The sequence below is a fragment of the Melanostigma gelatinosum genome (assembly GCF_949748355.1).
Source record: "Melanostigma gelatinosum genome assembly, chromosome: 13".
NCBI lineage: Eukaryota > Metazoa > Chordata > Actinopteri > Perciformes > Zoarcidae > Melanostigma > Melanostigma gelatinosum.
In genome coordinates this window covers 8,372,636-8,391,865 of record NC_136646.1, presented here as the reverse complement: position 1 = coordinate 8,391,865, position 19,230 = coordinate 8,372,636, and the positions used below count along the sequence as shown (strand labels likewise).

The window sequence follows — 19,230 nt, the reverse complement described above, 5'->3', positions numbered from 1 at the left end:
TCACAGACTACTGTAGCAGACTGTGTGGGAAGAATCTAAAATGACATGTCTGCAAGAATCTGCAGAATCTGTCCTCAGTCTTTTTTTTGGCCAGCTGCAGGTTTTTGGACTGTCTGGCCTATTTTTCTCAACATGCCTGCTCTTAAAGAATGAAATAGGGCGCCCAGCTGGTCACATAAATAAGTCGCCTTTCCACTCAGGCCCATGTCCTCTCCTTGCTGCCCGGTACATCCAGGGTGTCCCAACGGGCTGGCCTCTGCTGCTCCAGAGGACGTGGCTGGTACCGATCCGGTGGTTGTCAGGTGACTATGACAACAATGCATCCGCGCACGATGCCGTTTGGAAGCACAAAACGCCCAAAAGCTGCAGGTTTTTTTTTTTGTGTGCAAATACTCACTGAATTCGGCCTGGCTTTGCGGGTCGCAGTAGAAAAAAAGGGCTGGCTCGTTCAAGCGCCGCTCGTCATAGTTGTGAGGACGGAGCTGTTTCACCGCCCCGAGACGATGCTCGCCGGGGGCTTCGACTGCTCCCGCGGAGACGAACTTGTCCCTCCGAACCGCCGCTCAGGTTTTCGCATGGATCCCTTGAAGATGCCAGACGGAGGACTCCATGTTATTTGGCTCGCGGGCACGCCACGGCTGCGTACGTAAGTAACGTCGACGGGGAGGGCGACGGAGAAAGAGTTTTCGAGTCGGAACGCCAGAGTCAAGTTGAATAAGTTCAACTTTTTTTTTTTTTTTTTTTAAGCGGCTCCTCGGTTTATATTCTCGTTTTGACGCCGGGGTGTGCGAAAGGTTTTCGGTTGTAACGCGTTTTTGAGTCACGACGACACTCCATTCTGCGAGATAATACGACTAGCCGGTGTTGACAAGCCACGGTGCTGACGTTTAATTATGCCGGACATCGTTTTATGGAGACAGGCAACGTTTTAATTGTCATTTGGTGCCAATTTAGTGTCACAGTAGCAGTTTGGTCCACATGTCCTCCACCGTGTTAAATAGCACGTGTATAAAAACATGTCCCAGATGCGTCCCCTCGCTTTGAGCTGAGGACAGCTGGACTAGTGTCATTAATTCGTGTAATAAAATGTTCTAAATGTTGTAAATCAATAAACGCCTCACTGCCGGTTAATATGCGGTCATCTGGCGCCCTCTACTGGCCTGAGGTGGAACTGTGTTTCTACCATCAAGGGCACTTTACACCAAGTACTGACTCTAATAGTAGTATTATCGTATTAATACCACGGTATAGACAATACTTTGTTCCAAGTAAATGTATAGCATTACAATTGTTTTACTTAAGTAAAAATACAAGAGTATTAGCATCCAAATATACTTAAAGCAAGCCACTAAAAGTAAAAGTACTCATTATGCAGAATAATGCATTGTGATACAAATTGGATTTTAATTGTTGGTGCATTAATGTGTAAACATTACTAATGTGGCTGGTTTTAGTTACTTTATTATATACGGCTGGGTAGCTTGTGAATTTACACACAGGGACCAATAAAATATAACATATGATTTATGTATTACTTCATAATAACTTTTTTGATCACATTTTGTTTTAATAACTAACAACTAGTAACCAAAGTTATCAAATAAAGGTAGTGGAGTAAAAAGTACAATATTTACCGCTGAACGTAGCAAGTAAAATACAAATACCTCAGAAGTTAATTTAAGTACAGTAAATGTACTTAGTTACTAATCAATACTAATTTAATAATCACACCAGATTTCATGCAGCACACGTCCTAGTGTTCAAAAGAAAGCAGCAACAATCAGGACATGAGAATAAAACCAATATTTATTGTGTTGAGCATTTGGTTCACTCGAGGCTCTCCTCCTGCCAATCAGATCATTTTCCTTTCTTGACCTCCTAAAGGGAAGGAAATAGGGAATGAAACAAGTGAAACAGGAATGCAGTGTATTCACATCTTTTACGAAAGTAAAAGTTAACAAAGCAGTATTATCAGCAATATTAACCTAAAGTAAACTTACTTATTCTGCAGTGAAATGTCCATTGTGACTGATATATTTATAATATATGACATCATTAGATGGTTAATACTGATGCATTAATGATGTAACATTAGCTCGTTTAATCTACTTGATTTACAGTTTAAGGCTCAGGCCCCCTTAAAGGGTCTCACGGTAAAGCTCAAAGGTGGGCGGTTGTGAGATGATCAATGACGACACGAAAAGGAGAACTGTATGCCAACAACACCGTAAGAACCAACAGATGTGCAAAATACCAAAGCGTTCATTAGACGTGCCCCGTCTGTCCCGACAAGGATTAGGAGACTTAACTAGGGACGCCACGCCCTGATGGAAGAAAAGGCCGCAGACTCTTGGAGCAGGAGTTCTCCTTCTGGATATTCCAGCTTTGTTTCCTGTCGGAGGTCAGCTGACCAGCTCGCCCCTTGTGCCCCCTCTACGTACGTACCCCGAAGTGTTCCCAGCCTCTGATCTCGGCGTAGAGCGCGTCGCCGGGACAGGAAGTGTTCACCACCTGTCTGTGGCCCTGCAGGACGAAGTCGGCGACCAGTCTCCCGCCGCCGACGGCGCAGGACGCCAGCTTATCCCTCACCAGCCCCATGGAGTGCTGGGAGGGCAGCCCGGTGACGTAGTCCCCGATGAAGGAAACCCCGTAGCCCACGGAGTTGTGTCCCAGGGTGTGGGCCCCTTGCCGGAGCCAGCCTCGGCCCTCGTAGATGTACCCGTCGGAGCCTGCGACGAAGCTTTTTGAAAGGAACACGGGAGGTAAACTTAGACCTTCTGTGAGTCCGGTGCTTAAGTTTGGCACACATTTGACACGAGACCGTACCTGTAGCCGATGTCGTCCCAGCCTCTGTCCTCCTGGTGGAAGCGCTGCATGGAGCGCATGTCTGCGGCGCACTGCTGGAAGGTCAGGCAGGGCTGGCTCGGCGTGTGAGTGTGGTGGATGTACATGAAGGAGAGCGGGAGAGACAGGTTGGTGGGGGTTCCTCTGTACGGCTCGGCGCCCCACATGCAGCGAGGGACGACGGGCGGGCAATCTGAAGAAAAGGTGTGGCCGGTTAGTGTAAATGCAGGATGACAATCCTTTTTAGAGACCATTGCTTTCAGAATTCTTTCACTCACCGATGTACTTATGGACGAACTCTTTCATTCCCTCCTTCACCAAAGCCAACAGCTGCTTCTTCTCCTTCACCTCCAGCTTCGAGCGCCCCGTCAGTCTCCTCTGCAGCTCTTCCGCTTTCACCACCTGTCTGGCCAGCACCGGAGGGGCGGCCAGCCCCCTGAAGTTCTCCCTGCGGCGCCGGCTGACGAGGCGCGGGGCGGCGTCCAGTCCTTTGCTCTCCAGCGGGCGGCAGTAGTACTCCGTCAGCAGGCTGCTGAGCGCAGGAGGGCGTCCGTCTTTGGCGGAGACCTCCATCCCGAGAACCGCGCCGTCCATGCCTCCGTTGACCCGAGCGGCGGTGAGCGCAGAGGGGCTGCTGCTGAGGAGGGTGAAGACTTGAGGGGAGGTGATGTTGTCCCAGCAGCCGTCGGGTCCCAGGAGAGGAGAGCTGTCCAGGTCTTTGGCCAGAGTGAGCTGGTACAGGCCCCGCACGCGGCCCGCCGTCTTGGCGAGGAAACCGGCCTCGATGCCCAGGAGGAGGGGCGCGAGGGCAACGGTGGTGCCGTCGGGCGTCAGGACCACGCCTTGCTCCTTGGCGTCCTCCGTCACCCTGTGGTGCACGGCCTTGCTGAGGTAACCCGAGAGGCCCGCGTTCAATTCGGGGCCGCCGGAGTCGGCGCTGCCAAGGAAGTGCCGAATGAAGGCGTCGTTGAGGCCGGCGGCCCCACGCAGCCTCCTCAACACAGCCAATGGGTCTGACCCAGGGTCGCCGTCCTCCACCTGCCTCACCGCCTCGATGAAGTCATCCATGTGCAGGGAAGACGTAGCTAAGGGACAAGGACAGAAAACATTCAGATGAAAACCCACGTCTCTAGTTCTAGACGACCGACATGACGCCCACATGAGCTCATACAGACGATTTTAGCTGTGGGTCATGTCTGACAGCATCAAAGTAAGTGAAAGTAAAAGTTGACAAAGCACACACTTGTACAGAATCTCAGCTGAAGATATTTCTGACTAAACAGGAAAAAAAAACATGAATAAACTAGTGTGTACATCCATTACCTTCTGCATACGTGCTGAGCAACGCCACAACAAGAGCCAGGGCGGGTTTCCAGCCGCCTTTATCCATCCTGAGGCGTGAGCGGCTCCAAATGTCTGCTCCCCTTGTTGCCTCTTGTCATTTATACAGCAACTGTTGACTTACTGCAGATACGCCTGGGTTCCGCCCGTTAGCGTGGCCCACTGAGCAATGTGGGAATCTGACACCTGCAGTGTGAGTCACAGTCGTTTTATGTCCTTTTTTACCGCTCAAGGTCTTCCCACGTACGCCGTCGGTTCGACGGACACGGGCACTTTGGAGAAATTCACAAGTTCTGAAATACATTTCGGTCACAGCGTTTGCCGTTAATGCGGCTGGCGCTTGTGAAAAAAAACAACCTTCTGGGAATAAAACCAGCAAGCGGCAAAACTCCTCTCTGCTGATCAAATCAGCGGTAGTCCTCTCTGAGGCAATAAGCATGTTCTTGTTTGATGTTCTCAAGCTGCAAAACTGAGGAAGTCGGAGAACCACGAATCACGTGTGTGCCGGGCAGCAGTGACAGAAAATATATCTGCATATGCTGCTTTTATTCAGTCAGCGATGAAGAGGCACACAACAACTGTTGAGACCAAATTACACAGGGAAACAAATGTTTAGGCTGCGGCATGTGATGGCGGGAACAGGAAGTGGTCGTAGTCTGCGGGTGAACTGGGAAATACATTGCGGAAGGTGTGGGATGCAAATAACAAAGGTCAAAGATATAAATGTGTCATTACTGTAATCTGTAAGAGAAAATAGCTTTTAGAGGGAGGAACAAGAAAGATAAGGTGATGTTCACAAAGGGACATTAATAACCGGTTGCTTTAAAGGTACCTGCTGTGATTAACGGTCTGTAAATGTGATTATTTTGCAAACAACGTAGAAATGACGGTGCTCAGATGCCAGCATGGGTGTCACGTCTCAGCTCAGCAAGATTTGTTCAGAGCGAAACAGCACGTTGGGTACAATTCGGAGAGAAAACACAAGTGATGCTCTTCAAGCAAACACAATCTAGGAGACACATTTGGGGGGGACATCCTTTTTTGTTTTGTTTTGTTTAATAATAATAAAAAAAGGTAGAACGTTTGTAAGCACATACACATTTTATTGTGTTGTTTGTATTGATTATATAAGACATGCCTGTTTAAGTTTTATTTTAGGCTGACCTTGGCATTTTTGCCAGGGACAAGAGATAAAAAGACACCGAGTTTGCCGATGATTTCCTCTGCTGATCAGTGGACACCTTGTCAATTAAAATCAGTATAAATATAATGTAGGGGTATGAGGTCATTATAAGACATGGATGGAGCTTGTGAATAGTCTTGTGAAAAGAAATAAAATGCACATGAGACAAACAAATATATAAACTATTTAACTGTTTTACATACACTGTAGCCAAAACATACTTTTTCACTATATAGTAAATGTTAGTCTTTGTTTGTGCAGTGACGCTCCCGTACACTAGGTGGCGGAGTGCAATTTATATCCTGGTTGCAGTTTGAGACCATTCAAAAAGTAAAAGAAGAAGAAAAAGACGGAAGCTGCTGTACAGTCGCTCGTCTATTCTTCAACAAGGTTTGTGTATCTTTAAAGAAATAAGTATTATTTATAACAAGTTATCTACTATATGTTTATGTTTTTAAAACATGTGTGTGTGTGTGTCCTCTGTTGGAGGGGCTCGCGTGCAGTTATTTCAACAGGAAGTACCAGCTAGCATGTTTGGCTAAAGTAGCTAACAGCTAACGTTATTGGTGATCAGCTATTTGTTGTGTTTGCGAGGCTTAAACGGGGCGTGAGTGGATCTCAGCGGGTAGTTCAGACCGCGTGGATTGACGAGAGGTTAAATAATGTGTCGCTTGTATTTGTTGCGATTGGAAAACTCGATAAGCACGAGCTACACTTTCCTCTCATTCTAGTGAGTGGATGAAACCACCATGGAGAATGTGATGTGTGGTTATTATCATGTCATTTATGGTAAATTAGTGAGTAAATTGACATCTTCATTAATCTGAAAGAGATCAACACATTTGATTCATAAATAATGGAATATTAATATGGCCCTGTTCAGTTTAGGTAGCCTGTAGATCTGATATCTGTATGAAGGAGTTATAACTAGTTATAAATGATCTGCATATGTGTGTTGCTAGATACCGACCCGTGGCCGTGGACCGCCGTCACCCACCGACAGCAAAATGGACACACGGTTCACTCGAGGCAAATCCAACATCTTGGAGCGACCCCTAACCCGGCCCAAGACCGAGGTCAGCGTGAGCGCGTTCGCCCTCCTGTTCTCCGAGATGGTCCAGTACTGTCAGAGCCGTGTGTACTCTGTGTCGGAGCTGCAGACGCGCCTCGCCGACATGGGCCAGAGTGTCGGAGCCAGCCTGCTGGACGTGCTGGTGCTGAGGGAGAAGAACGGCAAGAGGGAGACCAAAGTGCTGAACATGCTGCTCTTCATCAAGGCAAGCAAACGGAGAACACCGACGATGCTTTTAGAGTCGAGTAACTTTTAAACTAAATGTTTTTTTGTTTTGTTTTTAGGTTAATGTCTGGAAGTCTTTGTTTGGGAAGGAGGCCGACAAGCTGGAGCAGGCCAACGACGACGACAAGACTTACTACATCATAGAAAAGGAGCCGCTCATCAACGCGTACATCTCCGTGCCCAAGGAGAACAGCAGCTTGAACTGCGCCGCCTTCACGGCGGGCATCGTGGAGGCCATCCTCACGCACAGCGGCTTCCCCGCCAAGGTGACCGCCCACTGGCACAAGGGCACCACGCTGATGATCAAGTTCAACGAGTCCGTCATAGCCAGGGACAAGGCTCTGGATGGCAGATAAGGAAGACTGGGGGGGGGGGGGGGGGTTATGTTGATCAATACAGGATGAAGTTAAATCATCCAGGTTCAGGCTGTTGTTTGTTCCTGACTGAATTTCCTTGTGGTGACTTCATGAGACGGGAGGGACTTTATGGATGGATGACTGCACCATGCTGAGCCCCGGCTAGTTGGTTCAATCCTCCACGATTGTTGTTTTTTTGTGGATCATCTCGCTCCTGTTGTGTTGTACCTCATGAAGTGACACAAAATTGTTTACTCAAGATCACTTTTTATTTGTGAGCTTCACATCACATTTTTACAACACAGATGGTAAATAAAACTGAAAATATTAGATAATACTGTGACGTCATAAAATAACTTGAATTTGGGCTGTGGGAATTTGTGATGGCTCTTTTACACTTTATATCGACGTAACAATGAATCAAAGAAATACTCAACAGATTATTTGATCATGAAAGTCATTTTGATTTGCAGCCTTTGCCTCGTAGGATCAAAGTCAACAAACTGAATGGAGGCCAAATAATTAGAGTCCCTGGTTTATATAATGTTCATAAAATGCAAAATATTTTATTTAACAGACTTAAGGTTATTTCTCAAAGTTTTATTTTTGTCATTCCAGTTCAACAGCTGCGTGTTTCATCTTTGTAAAATAGATTCATAAGCGGGGCCGTAGTAGCTAGCATTGACGAACCTGAGGTCATATCTTCAACATTTTTATTTTAATATCTTATTATGTTATTTAGTGTATGCACTTATGTGTGACTTTGGGGTTATTATTATCATAGGGTAGTTTAAAATCTTAAACTAAATGTACACATGGTGTTTTATAAGTTGGATACAATATCTTTAGACTCGGCATCTTGACAAATTTGAATACTTTTAAGCCAACACAATAATAAGTGAATAAATGTTATCAGCATTACCACCCCCAGCATGTTGTTCCTGGCAGCATGACAAAGGCATTGAAACACCGTTTTGACCTGCAGGTTGGGAAATTCACAGAAAATGTTATCCATAGTCCAACAGTCAACTCCATAAATATAATGTGAAAAATCCAAATAATTCATGAATGACCGAACTTAGTGGTTTCGGGGGGGGGGGGGGGGGTGTATGTTAGGACCGGGGCATCCTGCTGACCAAGAGGCTAAAATACATTACCAAGTTACCAGAATGTGTCAAGTTGGATTGCAGCTGGGGAATTTTGCTTTTTTTGCTGCATTACATACCGCCCTGTCTCCCATTTCCTGTCTGTCTCTATACTGTCCCAAAAAAACCAGGACATTTGACATTTAGGTAATCTGCTTATTTGTATGTCCTAAAAAAGAATGCATGTTAGATGAGAAGATTGATACCACTATTGTTTATGTCCAGTCTGAAGCTGCTGCCAGTTAGCTTAGCACAAGGACTGGAAACGGCTAGCCTGGCTCTGTCCTTCGGTAACAAGATCTGCCTACCATCACCTCAAGAGCTCACTAATTAAAATATAACATCTTGTTTGTTTATCCGTTACAAAAAAAAGTGTAAAATCAACATTTGGTTTTACTCGGGGGACATGTGCCAGGCTAGCTGTTCCCACTCTATGCTAAGCGGCTGCTAGTGGTATTTATCTTAACGGACATGAGTGATGTCAAAAATGTCGAACTATAGGGGTTGTGTCGGGGGTCTCATGACCTCAGTTCGCCTACAAGCCTGTCTACGGCCCTGCTCGTAATGCTTCCTTCTGCTTATTGTGTATTTGTCTGTTAACCGTCAATACAACTAGTAATTACCACACACATGTATGACGTATGTTGACATGGTATCTGCCTGGAAAGTTTGACAGGACGAATGATGAGAGCACGTCATGTTTTCCTCCAAGCGGCTTCAGCGCAGACGTCACGTGGCGGAGTCACGCGGTTACCCGGAAGCTGCGTTCTGTTTACCTTATGTGTCATCCTAAACACTGCGACGGTGAGCATCATTTTTCAAGCTAAAATGTTATATCTATGAATTCTCTCGCTGATCGATATCCGTGCCGATAATGCCCCCCTCCATCTGCCCCGTGTGATCGACACCACCATGGCATCTCCGAGCTACACCTGCATCCACGACGGGGCCACAGGTCTGTCTGGACACCTTTCTCTGTCTCTGGCGCCGTGTTTCCGTCTTTCTTTTCTTTTTTTTAGTGCTGCAAAAATGCTCACGTGTCCGTTTATTGCTGTGGTGTCCATTGCGCCAATATGTGACAGATATCGTGTCTTGTATTGGAAATGTTTCATATAAACGTTAAATAGATCCTCCCGCTACATCACGTTGTACCGAGCAGGTCCCGGTTAAAGCGACACACTCAAGGTCGTGCCATTCACACAATGAGTGGTTTTACAGACACAATGAGTCCACCGGTTTGTCGCGAGAAACGTACTTGTTAACATGGTGGCACACTGTTTACTGACTGGATGGAGGCAACAAAATAACCCCGATGATGTCATCATCTTGAAACCTAAAAATATGAAAGAAGTGGGCATGCAGGAGACAGATTATTTGCACCATTTATTGTTTTTAGTCAATCGAACATCAGTGCAAAATGCAACAGAACTTACTAAACAAAATATTATCATTATTATTCAGGGGACTAAAATAAAAAAAGGACCAAATGTTTGACATTTTTGCTTGAAAAATGAATCGATCGTCAAAATAGTTGCAGATTGATTCTCCCGATCAGCTCATGGTTTATTCAAATAACTTGCTAATTACAGGAAATCTTTTTTGAGATTGATTCATAACAGGGTCCAAAAATCACGATATGTCGCGTCTTCTGCTTCAATCTGGTCCCCACCCACACACACACACACACACTTTATGAAAATGCTACACCAGATCACTCGAGTGCCCCTTCAATATTTCGTTAACGCCGATCATGATCTGTGTTTCCTCCAGAGAAGGACAGGCTCCTCTCCTCCGTGGCCAACTATGGGGGCCCTCGTCCCACTGCTCTGGAGGGCTCCGAGGCCCCTCACAAGCAGGAGGAGGAGGAGGAGGCCCTGAGGAGGAAGCTCAAGTACTTCTTCATGAGCCCTTGCGATAAGTATCACGCCAAAGGACGCAAGCCTTTCAAACTGGGCCTGCAGCTGCTTAAGATCATCATCGTGACTGTGCAGGTGGATACATCTTTGTGCTGTGATTTGATTACATCAGAACATGATTAGTTAATGTGATCAGTTGTGTCACAACTGCTGATTTTTTCCCTGCGGTCGCCCGTTTGTTTCGTCCCTGCCTCTGCGTCTTAGTTGGTGCTGTTCGGGCTGAGCAACCAGATGGTGGTGACATTCAAAGAGGAGAACACGGCCACGTTCAAGCACCTTTTCCTGAAGGGTTATCAGGACGGAGCTCCGCAGGCCGTCCACACGCAGGAGGAGCTGTACAGCCGCATCCACTTCGCCGTAGAGCAGGTAACAATAACTACAATGAGTAATCCGTGGACTGCCTTTTAAAGGGCGGATTCACCCAAAATAGCAAAAATAACAACAAAAAAACACATTTTCTCTGGCCATGCAGATAGTTCTGGAGTTCATTTTCAACAGCAACACGTTTCATTTACACCACATACTTCCCGCTGAACAGTTCATGAATGCAGACTTACTACTGCTGAAACTCATGGAAAAAAGAGACCAAACCTCTGGTAGCCTCATGTTAGACTTATAGACTAATAGTCCACAGACATGCTAGCAGCTAGCACCGCAGTGCTTTGAGCTAAATACTGTTAGCATGCTAACATGCTCTAAATGAGGCGCTCTCAACCCTTTCGTGACTTAAGCAGCACTTCTGATTGTTGGAGAAAAAAATCCATGAGGAAAAACAATTAATAAATTGATACAAAAAGGAAGGAAAACTAAAGTGTGTTGTGCCACTGTTAGCTGTAACATTAATGAGCAAAATAACTATTCTGCTTCCCCTCACTCGTCACCCGCTGCCTGGCGTTGTGAATCCAAGTTCTAGCTAGCTGAACAGTGGCAAAACACGTTTGTCTCTAAACTCATCAATGTGTCTTACCTGCTCATTGAAATTATGCTTTTTTGAATTACCGTGTCATTGTATTTTATTATTTATGTGAATTCTGCATTTGGCAGTACCTACGCAGCCCATTAGATGGCGCTCTGAGGCCCACCAGTAGGCCCCCAACACAGTGATTTAGAATAGCTGCTCTAAATGACAATGCTAACATGCTGATGTTTAGCATGTATAATATTTAGCATGTTCATGACATCCGTTTAGCTTGTTAGCATAACAACATGCACTAACTAGCACCAAACACAAAATACAGCTGAGGCTGATGGAAATGACACAATTACACAACTTTTCCCTTGCTATCTACATAAGGGAGCGGGTCCTCTGCACGCGGTCCGCCATGTTGGACCGCCATGTTTCTACATTAGCCCAGAACTGACAAACCAAACTCTAGAGAGGGCCTTTCATGATTTCACGTTACCTAAAGGTCTGCATAGTTCTTTAAGGGAGGGGTGAACGGAGGGGTATTCAGTTCTTTGCAATCTGCAACCTCACCACTAGATGTCACTAAATCCTGCATACTTCTCCTTTTAAATGTAATTTAGCTGCACTGAGGATCAAATATCAAATAAACTATTACTACCACAAGAGAAGAGAAAGGAAACATGTTGTTCATTTTTTTTTTATTTGCATGAATGTAATTCTCTGCTTGTCTTTTCCCCCTCAGTACATGGCTCTACCTCAGATCTCACTGGGCCGGTATGCATACGTGTTGGGCGTCGGCGTAAACGGGAGTGCGCTCTCCCTCTGCCAGAGGTACTACAGGAGGGGCACCATCTACCCCGTCAACGACACCTTTGACATTGATCCCCATGTCGACACCGGTAGGCGATGAGCTTCATCTCTCAGATTGTGTCTCCTCAGTGTCCGTTGAGTTTGTCTCTGGGTAACCGGCAGCCTTGTTATTTACTCAGTTCCAGTGTTGTTCTTGGCCCTCAAGGAAATGACTGTGTCAGCGAGTCGTTGTGCTGCTGCTCCACACATGTCAAGAGGTTGCCCTGCAACTGTGCCCCAGTTTAAAAGGCTTGGAAATAGTTCCTATTGCCAACCCCCCCCCCCCCCCCCCCCTCCCCCGCAACAGCAAGGCTTTTTCCCCCCACATACTTCAGAATCAACAGGCCGTGCCCCTGCCTTGGGAAAGGAGTTATTTGCATACAGCTGCTGATTTGGCAGAGAGAAGACTTTTGGCAATGCGTGATAAATCTTGTGGCGGAAATAAAGCAAGACAAGTAGAAATCTCCAAAGGGGGACGATGCAGCATTTGAAATGCTCTGAGGAAGTGTGGTTCCTGCTTCACGTGGTGTGGAAAGAAAGACGGTTTAAAGAATTACCCACGTGGTATTTTTGTAGTTCCTCTAATGTGTTTTTTTTTTTCCAGAATGCATTGGACTGAATCCACTGACTGACAATTTCGCTCCAGGAAACAGTGACTACAGGAATTTCACTCTCAAGATTTACAAGTCAGATGATCTTATTTTTTTATTTTTTTAACATTGGAAATTAATTTAATTTTTGTCCTTCATGGTGTGAAATATTGAAATAGAATTATCTTTGTCTCACTGTCACATGTTTGTGTCCAGGCTGATCAACGTCACGATTGACTTCCAGCTGAAGGCCATCAACATTCAGACGATTATAAACAATGAAATCCCTGACTGCTACACCTTTGCCATCACGGTGCGCTGTCTCTTCTATTATTCCTGTTCGAATGAGCGCCCGGCATCACAGCACTGCACGGATAGCAATGTGCAAGTTGTTGCATTAAAATGAGGACAAAACGTAGAGATGCAAGTTGAGATAAACCGATGCAGCTGTGGAAACATTGCCCACAGGCTGCATATTTACTCTGGTTGTTCTTTGCTGTCAGATCGTCATGGATAACAAGGCGCACAGTGGCAAAGTTAAGATCAGTCTGCAGAACCAGGCCTCCATAAAGGAGTGCAAAGACCCCAACGTGTCTGGACACGGTGAGCCAACACCTGTCTCTCTTAATATTCAACTGTTTTATCTGTCATTTTGTGACCTCTTTCTGATCCCTCTCATTCGCCTCCTCTTCCGTTAGCGGAGAGCTACGCCCGGGAGTTCCTCGATGTGCTGGTGGCGTTCGTCTGCCTGCTGTCCCTGCTGCTGTGCGGGCGCTCCATCCTCAGAGGCATCGCCCTGCAACACGTGAGAAAGCGGACCAAGTGTTTGTGTGTTTATGGTGTAAAAAAAAAAACCCAAAGAATTTTACTTTGGTCATCGGTGGAGCATCGGAGGTATCGGTGAGGTGAGGTGCCTGCGCAGGGACGGATAGACAATGAGGCGATAAAAGATGCTCCGTGGAGTTATCTTTCAAAAAAATGTAATTTTCTTCTTCATAAAAGATTTGCAGAGACTTTCAATTAGCATTTGGAAACTAACATTGTTTACCTCCACGTCTTCACTAGCGCATTGCTACGTTTCTTGAAGTTGATCCTGTAATAATGTGAGACCTTTGGGAGGAATGTGTGTCACGTTGGCCTCGCGCAAACAACACAGGGACCCACTCATAAAAACGGTTGATCCACAGTGTTCCTCGTGATCAGACACTCAATAAGGTACATTGAACTGGGAATTAAGGGATGCATCTTTTGAGCGTAAACCTTTTTAGATTTTAAGGCATTTTTCAATGCTATTATTATGATATTTGATCACAAGAATGGCGACGATGCTGCAGTCTATTCAGCCCGGTCTCGCCAAATGATGCGTGAAAACTTGACATTTTTTGTCATTTCCCACCACCTCGTCTGCACTGACTTCATGGTAACAACGTGCTGTTAAACAGCGGGAAGGACATATTGGCAACCTGAATCATTGTTTGTGATTAAAATGTCTTCCATTTTGAATCCCTTTTTGTCGATTTGAACAAAACATGGCGCAGCCTCTCATCTTTGTCATCGCCTTCCATCTCCCTCACCAGGAGTACGTGCAGTTTTTCAAACGCAGTCTCGGCCGCAACGTGAGCTGGGGAGAGAGAATGGACTTCATCAACGGCTGGTACATCCTGCTCATCGTCAGCGACATGTTCACCATCATCGGCAGCTTCATCAAAATTGGGATCGAGTCCAAGGTAATCTATTGTCACAGAAAAAGATTTTCTCTTGTTTTTGCTGAGTTTCTGGTCATAAATGACGTTGCTGTTGTGATGCAGAATTTGTCGTCGTACGACATCTGCGGCATCCTGCTGGGCACCTCCACTCTGCTGGTGTGGGTGGGAGTCATCCGCTACCTCAGCTTCTTTCAGAAATACAATGTAGGTGAAAGAAACGCACGCATGAAGCTCATCTTTCTTTTACACATTTCACTCACTCATTTATTCACTCTCTCTGCGTCTCACAGATCTTGATCGTGACTCTGAGAGCTGCGTTTCCGAACGTGATCCGCTTCTGCTGTTGTGCAGCTGTCATTTACATGGGGTACTGCTTTTGTGGCTGGATTGTGCTGGGGCCCTATCACACCAAGGTACCGCACACATCTACACACACACACACACACACACACACACACACACTGCTGTGTCTCTAACCAGGAATGAGCAGGCATGAGTCATCCGGACAGTCCGTCTCAACAGCCTAATGATCATAAAAGGCCCTCCAGCGTGTATCATCTTCGCAGCTGTGTATAATTAATGAGAAGAAAATTGACATTCATTAAATATGAATCATGACAACATTCGGTGGATAGATTGTTTTTACTCAGTGTAATGTCGTCTGGTGGAAAGAGAGCAGATCAAACTTCACATCGGCACAAAATTGACAAACACAACATTTGAATTGAAAAGGAGCAGCTACACATCCACAGCCCGACAGAAATAAAGTTGAATTTCACGACGATTGATGTCAAAATTGGTGGTTTAAGGCATTTCTAAGAAATGAAAGGGGTGCTCCAGTGATTAGTGTTGCACTTCCATGAAGTCAGGTGACTCACGAGAGACCGCTCGGCCAAGATATCCTGACTTTTAGCGCCTATTATGGGTCAATCTACATGTTAAAACTTAAAGTTCCACGCCCAAGATAACCCCGATGACATCATCAGGGTAATTTTACACATACAGATAGATAGATCTAAAACTCTTTTTACAGGCTGAGTAGTATCAGTCCTCTTAATGAAGACTGAACTGAACTTCATATGTAGAATGGGAGTAAATCTTTTCAAGGAATAGTTTTACATTTTGGGAAATACACCTTTTTAGCTGTTTGCCAAAGTGTGAGATGAGAAGATCGATACCACTCCATTTTATGGAAGTGATACCCATCTTCTCAAAAAAATGTCGGAACGTTTCCTCTAAACGTCTTTCTTGAAATAAAGCTGTGTCCTCTCACTTGTGTACTTGGGGTTAGTGTACTTTCCTCGTGCAAACACTGCGTTTGTGTTGTCCGTGCACAGTTCCGCTCCCTGTCCACGGTGTCTGAGTGCCTGTTTTCTCTGATCAACGGGGACGACATGTTCGTGACGTTCCACGAGATGGAGAGGAGCGGCACGCTGGTGTGGATCTTCAGCCAGGTCTACCTTTACACCTTCATCTCCCTCTTCATCTACATGGTGCTGTCCCTCTTCATCGCGCTCATCACCGGAGCCTACGACACCATCATGGTACGGTTTCACCGGGTTACGCTCTCGTTTCTGAACCCTTTTTATGTTGTTTTTTTAACACTGCTGTGAGTCAGTGCTGAGATTGGTACGTAGGAAAGTTTCAGCTGTACGTTGTCCTCCCACAGGCTCAAACGCAGGAGCAGGTGCGAGTCAGCGATCTGCACACGTTCATTGCAGAGTGCACGGACACGCCCAGCTCTGGCAAGTTCCGTGGGCCCGAGGGGTCGTCGTGCTCCTTCCTCTGCTGCTGTGAGTGGTGAGGAGGAGGAGGAGGATGTACAGAGGGAGTAAGCAAGCAGTGTGTGTGTGTGTGTGTACTATATAGCACTATATTTCCACTTTAGCTGTCTACAGTTGTGCTCCTTTTCCCCCAAACACCCAGCAGGGACGAGCCTTGAACAGACTGACCTTAGACCACGTTGTCCTCTATTAGCATTTTGCATTTAGAGTTTGTGAATATTTTATTGTCTCTTTCTGACATGTCAGTTTGTTGGGGCTTTAATGACCAGTAGACGTGTAATGCCAGTAAACATATTCATCGCTGTAGACTGGACAACTAAGGGTCAACTAAGTAAGATGTGCATTTTTACTTGAACGATGCTCTTTTAAGTGTCCACGTGGCTACTTAGATGACAGGATTTTTTTTATTTTTGCCTCTTGATGATGTAAATACGTGTATTTCCTCTGACTTGACATAGTAAAAGTACAATGGACTCAATAGAGGGAGAGGCAAGCTGAAAAAGGAGGGGATCATAAACCGCAGCGTCGGCATTAGCTCCTGTAACGTTTTCAGTCGAGGCTCTTCCTCCACTCCCCGTTTTCATTATCTTTCCACAAGAAAGGACGAGCCCTGCAGCCAGTTAGTCATCACTATGTATGAACTCTTTCTGCTGTGAGCAATGCGCTGTGAGACGGAGCCTTCTCACTGTTGGACTGCAGAGTGCTGCGCTGCACAATCACATTTCTACAGAAATCCAGGATGCAAACAACCTCAATGAGCTGCACGTTGTGCGAGACAATGCGGCCCCATAGAGAGGTGTGAAGTCCCGCTTATTCCGGTGTCCCCCCGTGGGACCTTACTTTGGAAACAAATATGTACCATAGTCAACGGCAAGAGGCAAATCTTTTTTTGAGCCCGTTTGAATTGTGTCATGAATTACACATCTGATGTTTGTCAATTCAAAATATAATTTTGCACGTCAAGAAAGTTGCAGTTTTTCGTCGATTTGTCGTAGTATCCTTTAGTTTTGTGTGAAACCACATCTCGCGTCTCGCATGATGCACGTCACCAACACGGTCGTTACCTTGGCTATCTAGCTAGCTAGCTAGCTAGCGAGCCGCTGTAGCTAGCCAGCTAGCTAGGTAACTTAGCTATATTCATGCACAAATGTGGGTTTTCTTTCCTGATGTGTTTTAGCGAAGAGAGTTGTTGATATTTTATACGATGTGTGTATAATGTGACTCTTTTTATCTGCCGGGAAGCGAAAGAATGAGCGAGACCCGTTGTTGGTGCGAGTACATGCTGGTACAAAACACACCGACATCGTAGCTTCATTGAGAGACGTCATTTACGCGACTTTTGGGTGTGTAGTCTTTGTAATTACTCCCAAGAGTTTTACGACCAAATAGAACTTTCTTAACGTGCAGAATTATCTTTTAAACTGGCAGCCATTTTGAATGTTTCTGTATTGTCTATAATGCCGGAGAGCAGTAACTACAGAACTACAGTGGAGCTGAGAAAATAATGTTTGAAGTGTAAAGGCTCTTAGCCAAATTGTGGGAAAGATGTATGAATTATACAACCTTCTCTATGATGCTGATTTTAGCCATTATTAGCCATCACAGGGAAAACACATCTACAAGCAAAATACGCTATTGATTCTTTTTCAGGTGTCTTTTCCATTTGAACTGATGAGCTAGTTTAATAAATCAACTAAAACACCTGTAAATAAGTGATAAACATGTAGTTTAACCACATAAAAACACGGAAATCCCCCCGCGGAGACGGCAGGTATGGCTACTATGCTAAGCTAGTTAATCTAGAAAGTCTAAATTCTAAAGTGAATTTTGAAAAGATACGCATTGACCAAGTATGTGATTTAGCTTTGTAGGGTTGTACGTAGGCAGCTTAGAGAGTTGCTAATATTTTATATAATGTGTCAGACTCACTGCCAGTGCACTGACATTGAAGCCATGTGTGAGAGGGTAATCACTCTTTTTAATTTTTTTTATCTGAACGAGAGGGCATATCTACAAACCAACGGTTCTTCATTCACCTTTTGAAAAAATGAATATTCAGAATATCTTATTCTAGAAACGTGCTGCACAAAGAAAAAGAGGGCACTGCTCAACGGAGGAGGGATGTTTTAGGACTAAAGGGTACTGTACAGTTTATTTATTGTTCACTGACATGCCAAGTTAAATGAATGATTATTGTTTACAACCACAACATGCATTTACTTTTAATGGATGTTTATTGACACATAGTTATTTGCACTTAACGAAGACTGATTTAAATGTGTCACATGGGAGCAAAGCACTGTGTATGTAACGTGTTCTCCTTGTGGTAAGGTTCTTTTGTGCCAATTAAATTTCATGGTAACTTTGCATTGGTTTCCTTGTATTTTGCATGCTGTCTTAATTATTTTTTAAGTTATGGCTGAAGAAGGAGTTTCTCAGTTTCTGTGAAGGCCTTTTACCCTCATTTATTAAATATTTTCTGTGAAGATGCTGCTTCTGAAAGCAAGTACCTGTAGATCCAATAAACTGGAAAGACTCAAATTGTGTCAATGTTGTTGAGATGAGTAAAACCGGCCAGTGTTATTGTGCCGAGGATTGCTTTTTTAAACTTGTTTATTACATTTTCAAGAAATATAAAACGATCAATGTGCAAAAATACACAAGAAAAAAAAATTAGATTATTTAGTTTTAATTATATTTATTAAATTTTGAATGGACCCCAAGTGTTTCATTTGGAACCGACCCAGGGAGTTCAACTGAGAACCCATTTATATTCCAAGGTTTTTATTTTGAACCCTAAAGGGCCGAGGCTGATTTGGTGCCCAGAGCCCACAACAATCATGGTACACAATTACAGTTTTTGGGGGTGCGTGGGCTGGGTCGTGGGCGTTCCACTCTTAACAGCCATGCTTTCAATGATCCTTTCTAAAAAAAATAACCTGTCTTCAAAAAGGGTTCTTCAGAAGTCAATGGTTCTGGATCGAACCATAGTCCGAAGCCTTATCTGAGAGCGCTAGCCGTAATGAGAGCCTGTAGTACAGTTGTGCTGGGATAGGCTGCTTTAGAAAATGATACCAAGCTTGGATTGCACGAAGCCGATGAGCCTTCAGTGTGTTGTTGTAGTCTGGCACCACTAGAGGGGGAGAGCAGACTCTGTCTGCAGCCACCAACCAACCAACCAATCAATACAACCCAGAGCCAATGAAGAAAGCTCAAACAGCTACTTAAGGAGGAGAGGGGGGGGGGGGGGTGATACATTAAGAAAGGGAGCGGTTTGTTGCCTTCATTAAAGATGAATTACCCTGAGTAAAG

At 45.0% G+C, this 19,230-nt stretch overlaps 3 protein-coding genes across 4 annotated transcripts; 2 read left to right on the top strand and 1 right to left on the bottom strand.

Annotated features, from left to right (window-relative positions):
- Positions 1 to 415: 415 nt before the first annotated feature.
- trappc5 (trafficking protein particle complex subunit 5) lies at positions 416 to 7,356 on the top strand. 2 transcript variants are annotated; one of them, XM_079282181.1, is made up of 3 exons: positions 416 to 646; positions 6,331 to 6,645; positions 6,725 to 7,356. In XM_079282181.1, exons 2-3 carry the CDS (start codon positions 6,376 to 6,378, stop codon positions 7,019 to 7,021), a joined length of 567 nt encoding a protein of 188 aa, XP_079138307.1. In that variant the 5' UTR covers positions 416 to 646; positions 6,331 to 6,375; the 3' UTR covers positions 7,022 to 7,356. The 2 variants fall into 2 exon arrangements, with proteins under 2 accessions (XP_079138307.1, XP_079138306.1); XM_079282180.1 differs by lacking the exon at positions 416 to 646 and adding an exon at positions 5,708 to 5,758.
- pglyrp6 (peptidoglycan recognition protein 6) lies at positions 1,858 to 4,262 on the bottom strand (the record flags this gene model as incomplete). Its single annotated transcript, XM_079282470.1, has 5 exons — positions 4,168 to 4,262; positions 3,123 to 3,929; positions 2,827 to 3,037; positions 2,446 to 2,740; positions 1,858 to 1,878 (listed from the first exon to the last, which is right to left on the bottom strand). The coding sequence occupies exons 1-5, from the start codon at positions 4,232 to 4,234 to the stop codon at positions 1,858 to 1,860; spliced, it is 1,401 nt and encodes a 466-aa protein (XP_079138596.1). The 5' UTR covers positions 4,235 to 4,262.
- Positions 7,357 to 9,022: 1,666 nt separating the features above from the next.
- Positions 9,023 to 18,279, top strand: mcoln1b (mucolipin TRP cation channel 1b). Its single transcript, XM_079282179.1, has 13 exons — positions 9,023 to 9,121; positions 9,937 to 10,157; positions 10,287 to 10,448; positions 11,732 to 11,888; positions 12,443 to 12,524; positions 12,645 to 12,741; positions 12,932 to 13,031; positions 13,127 to 13,233; positions 14,006 to 14,155; positions 14,237 to 14,338; positions 14,425 to 14,547; positions 15,472 to 15,678; positions 15,804 to 18,279. The coding sequence occupies exons 1-13, from the start codon at positions 9,079 to 9,081 to the stop codon at positions 15,936 to 15,938; spliced, it is 1,686 nt and encodes a 561-aa protein (XP_079138305.1). The 5' UTR covers positions 9,023 to 9,078; the 3' UTR covers positions 15,939 to 18,279.
- Positions 18,280 to 19,230: the final 951 nt, after the last annotated feature.

What these genes read in the sequence shown, in the direction of transcription:
- trappc5 (XM_079282181.1), top strand. Translation starts at nt 6,376, where the DNA reads ATGGACACACGGTTCACTCGAGGCAAATCCAACATCTTGGAGCGACCC. An exon ending in ACATGCTGCTCTTCATCAAG is followed by an intron (nt 6,646 to 6,724) that starts GCAAGCAAACGG and finishes TTTTGTTTTTAG; the next exon opens with GTTAATGTCTGGAAGTCTTT.
- mcoln1b (XM_079282179.1), top strand. Translation starts at nt 9,079, where the DNA reads ATGGCATCTCCGAGCTACACCTGCATCCACGACGGGGCCACAG. An exon ending in TTCACTCTCAAGATTTACAA is followed by an intron (nt 12,525 to 12,644) that starts GTCAGATGATCT and finishes GTTTGTGTCCAG; the next exon opens with GCTGATCAACGTCACGATTG. An exon ending in TGGGGCCCTATCACACCAAG is followed by an intron (nt 14,548 to 15,471) that starts GTACCGCACACA and finishes GTCCGTGCACAG; the next exon opens with TTCCGCTCCCTGTCCACGGT.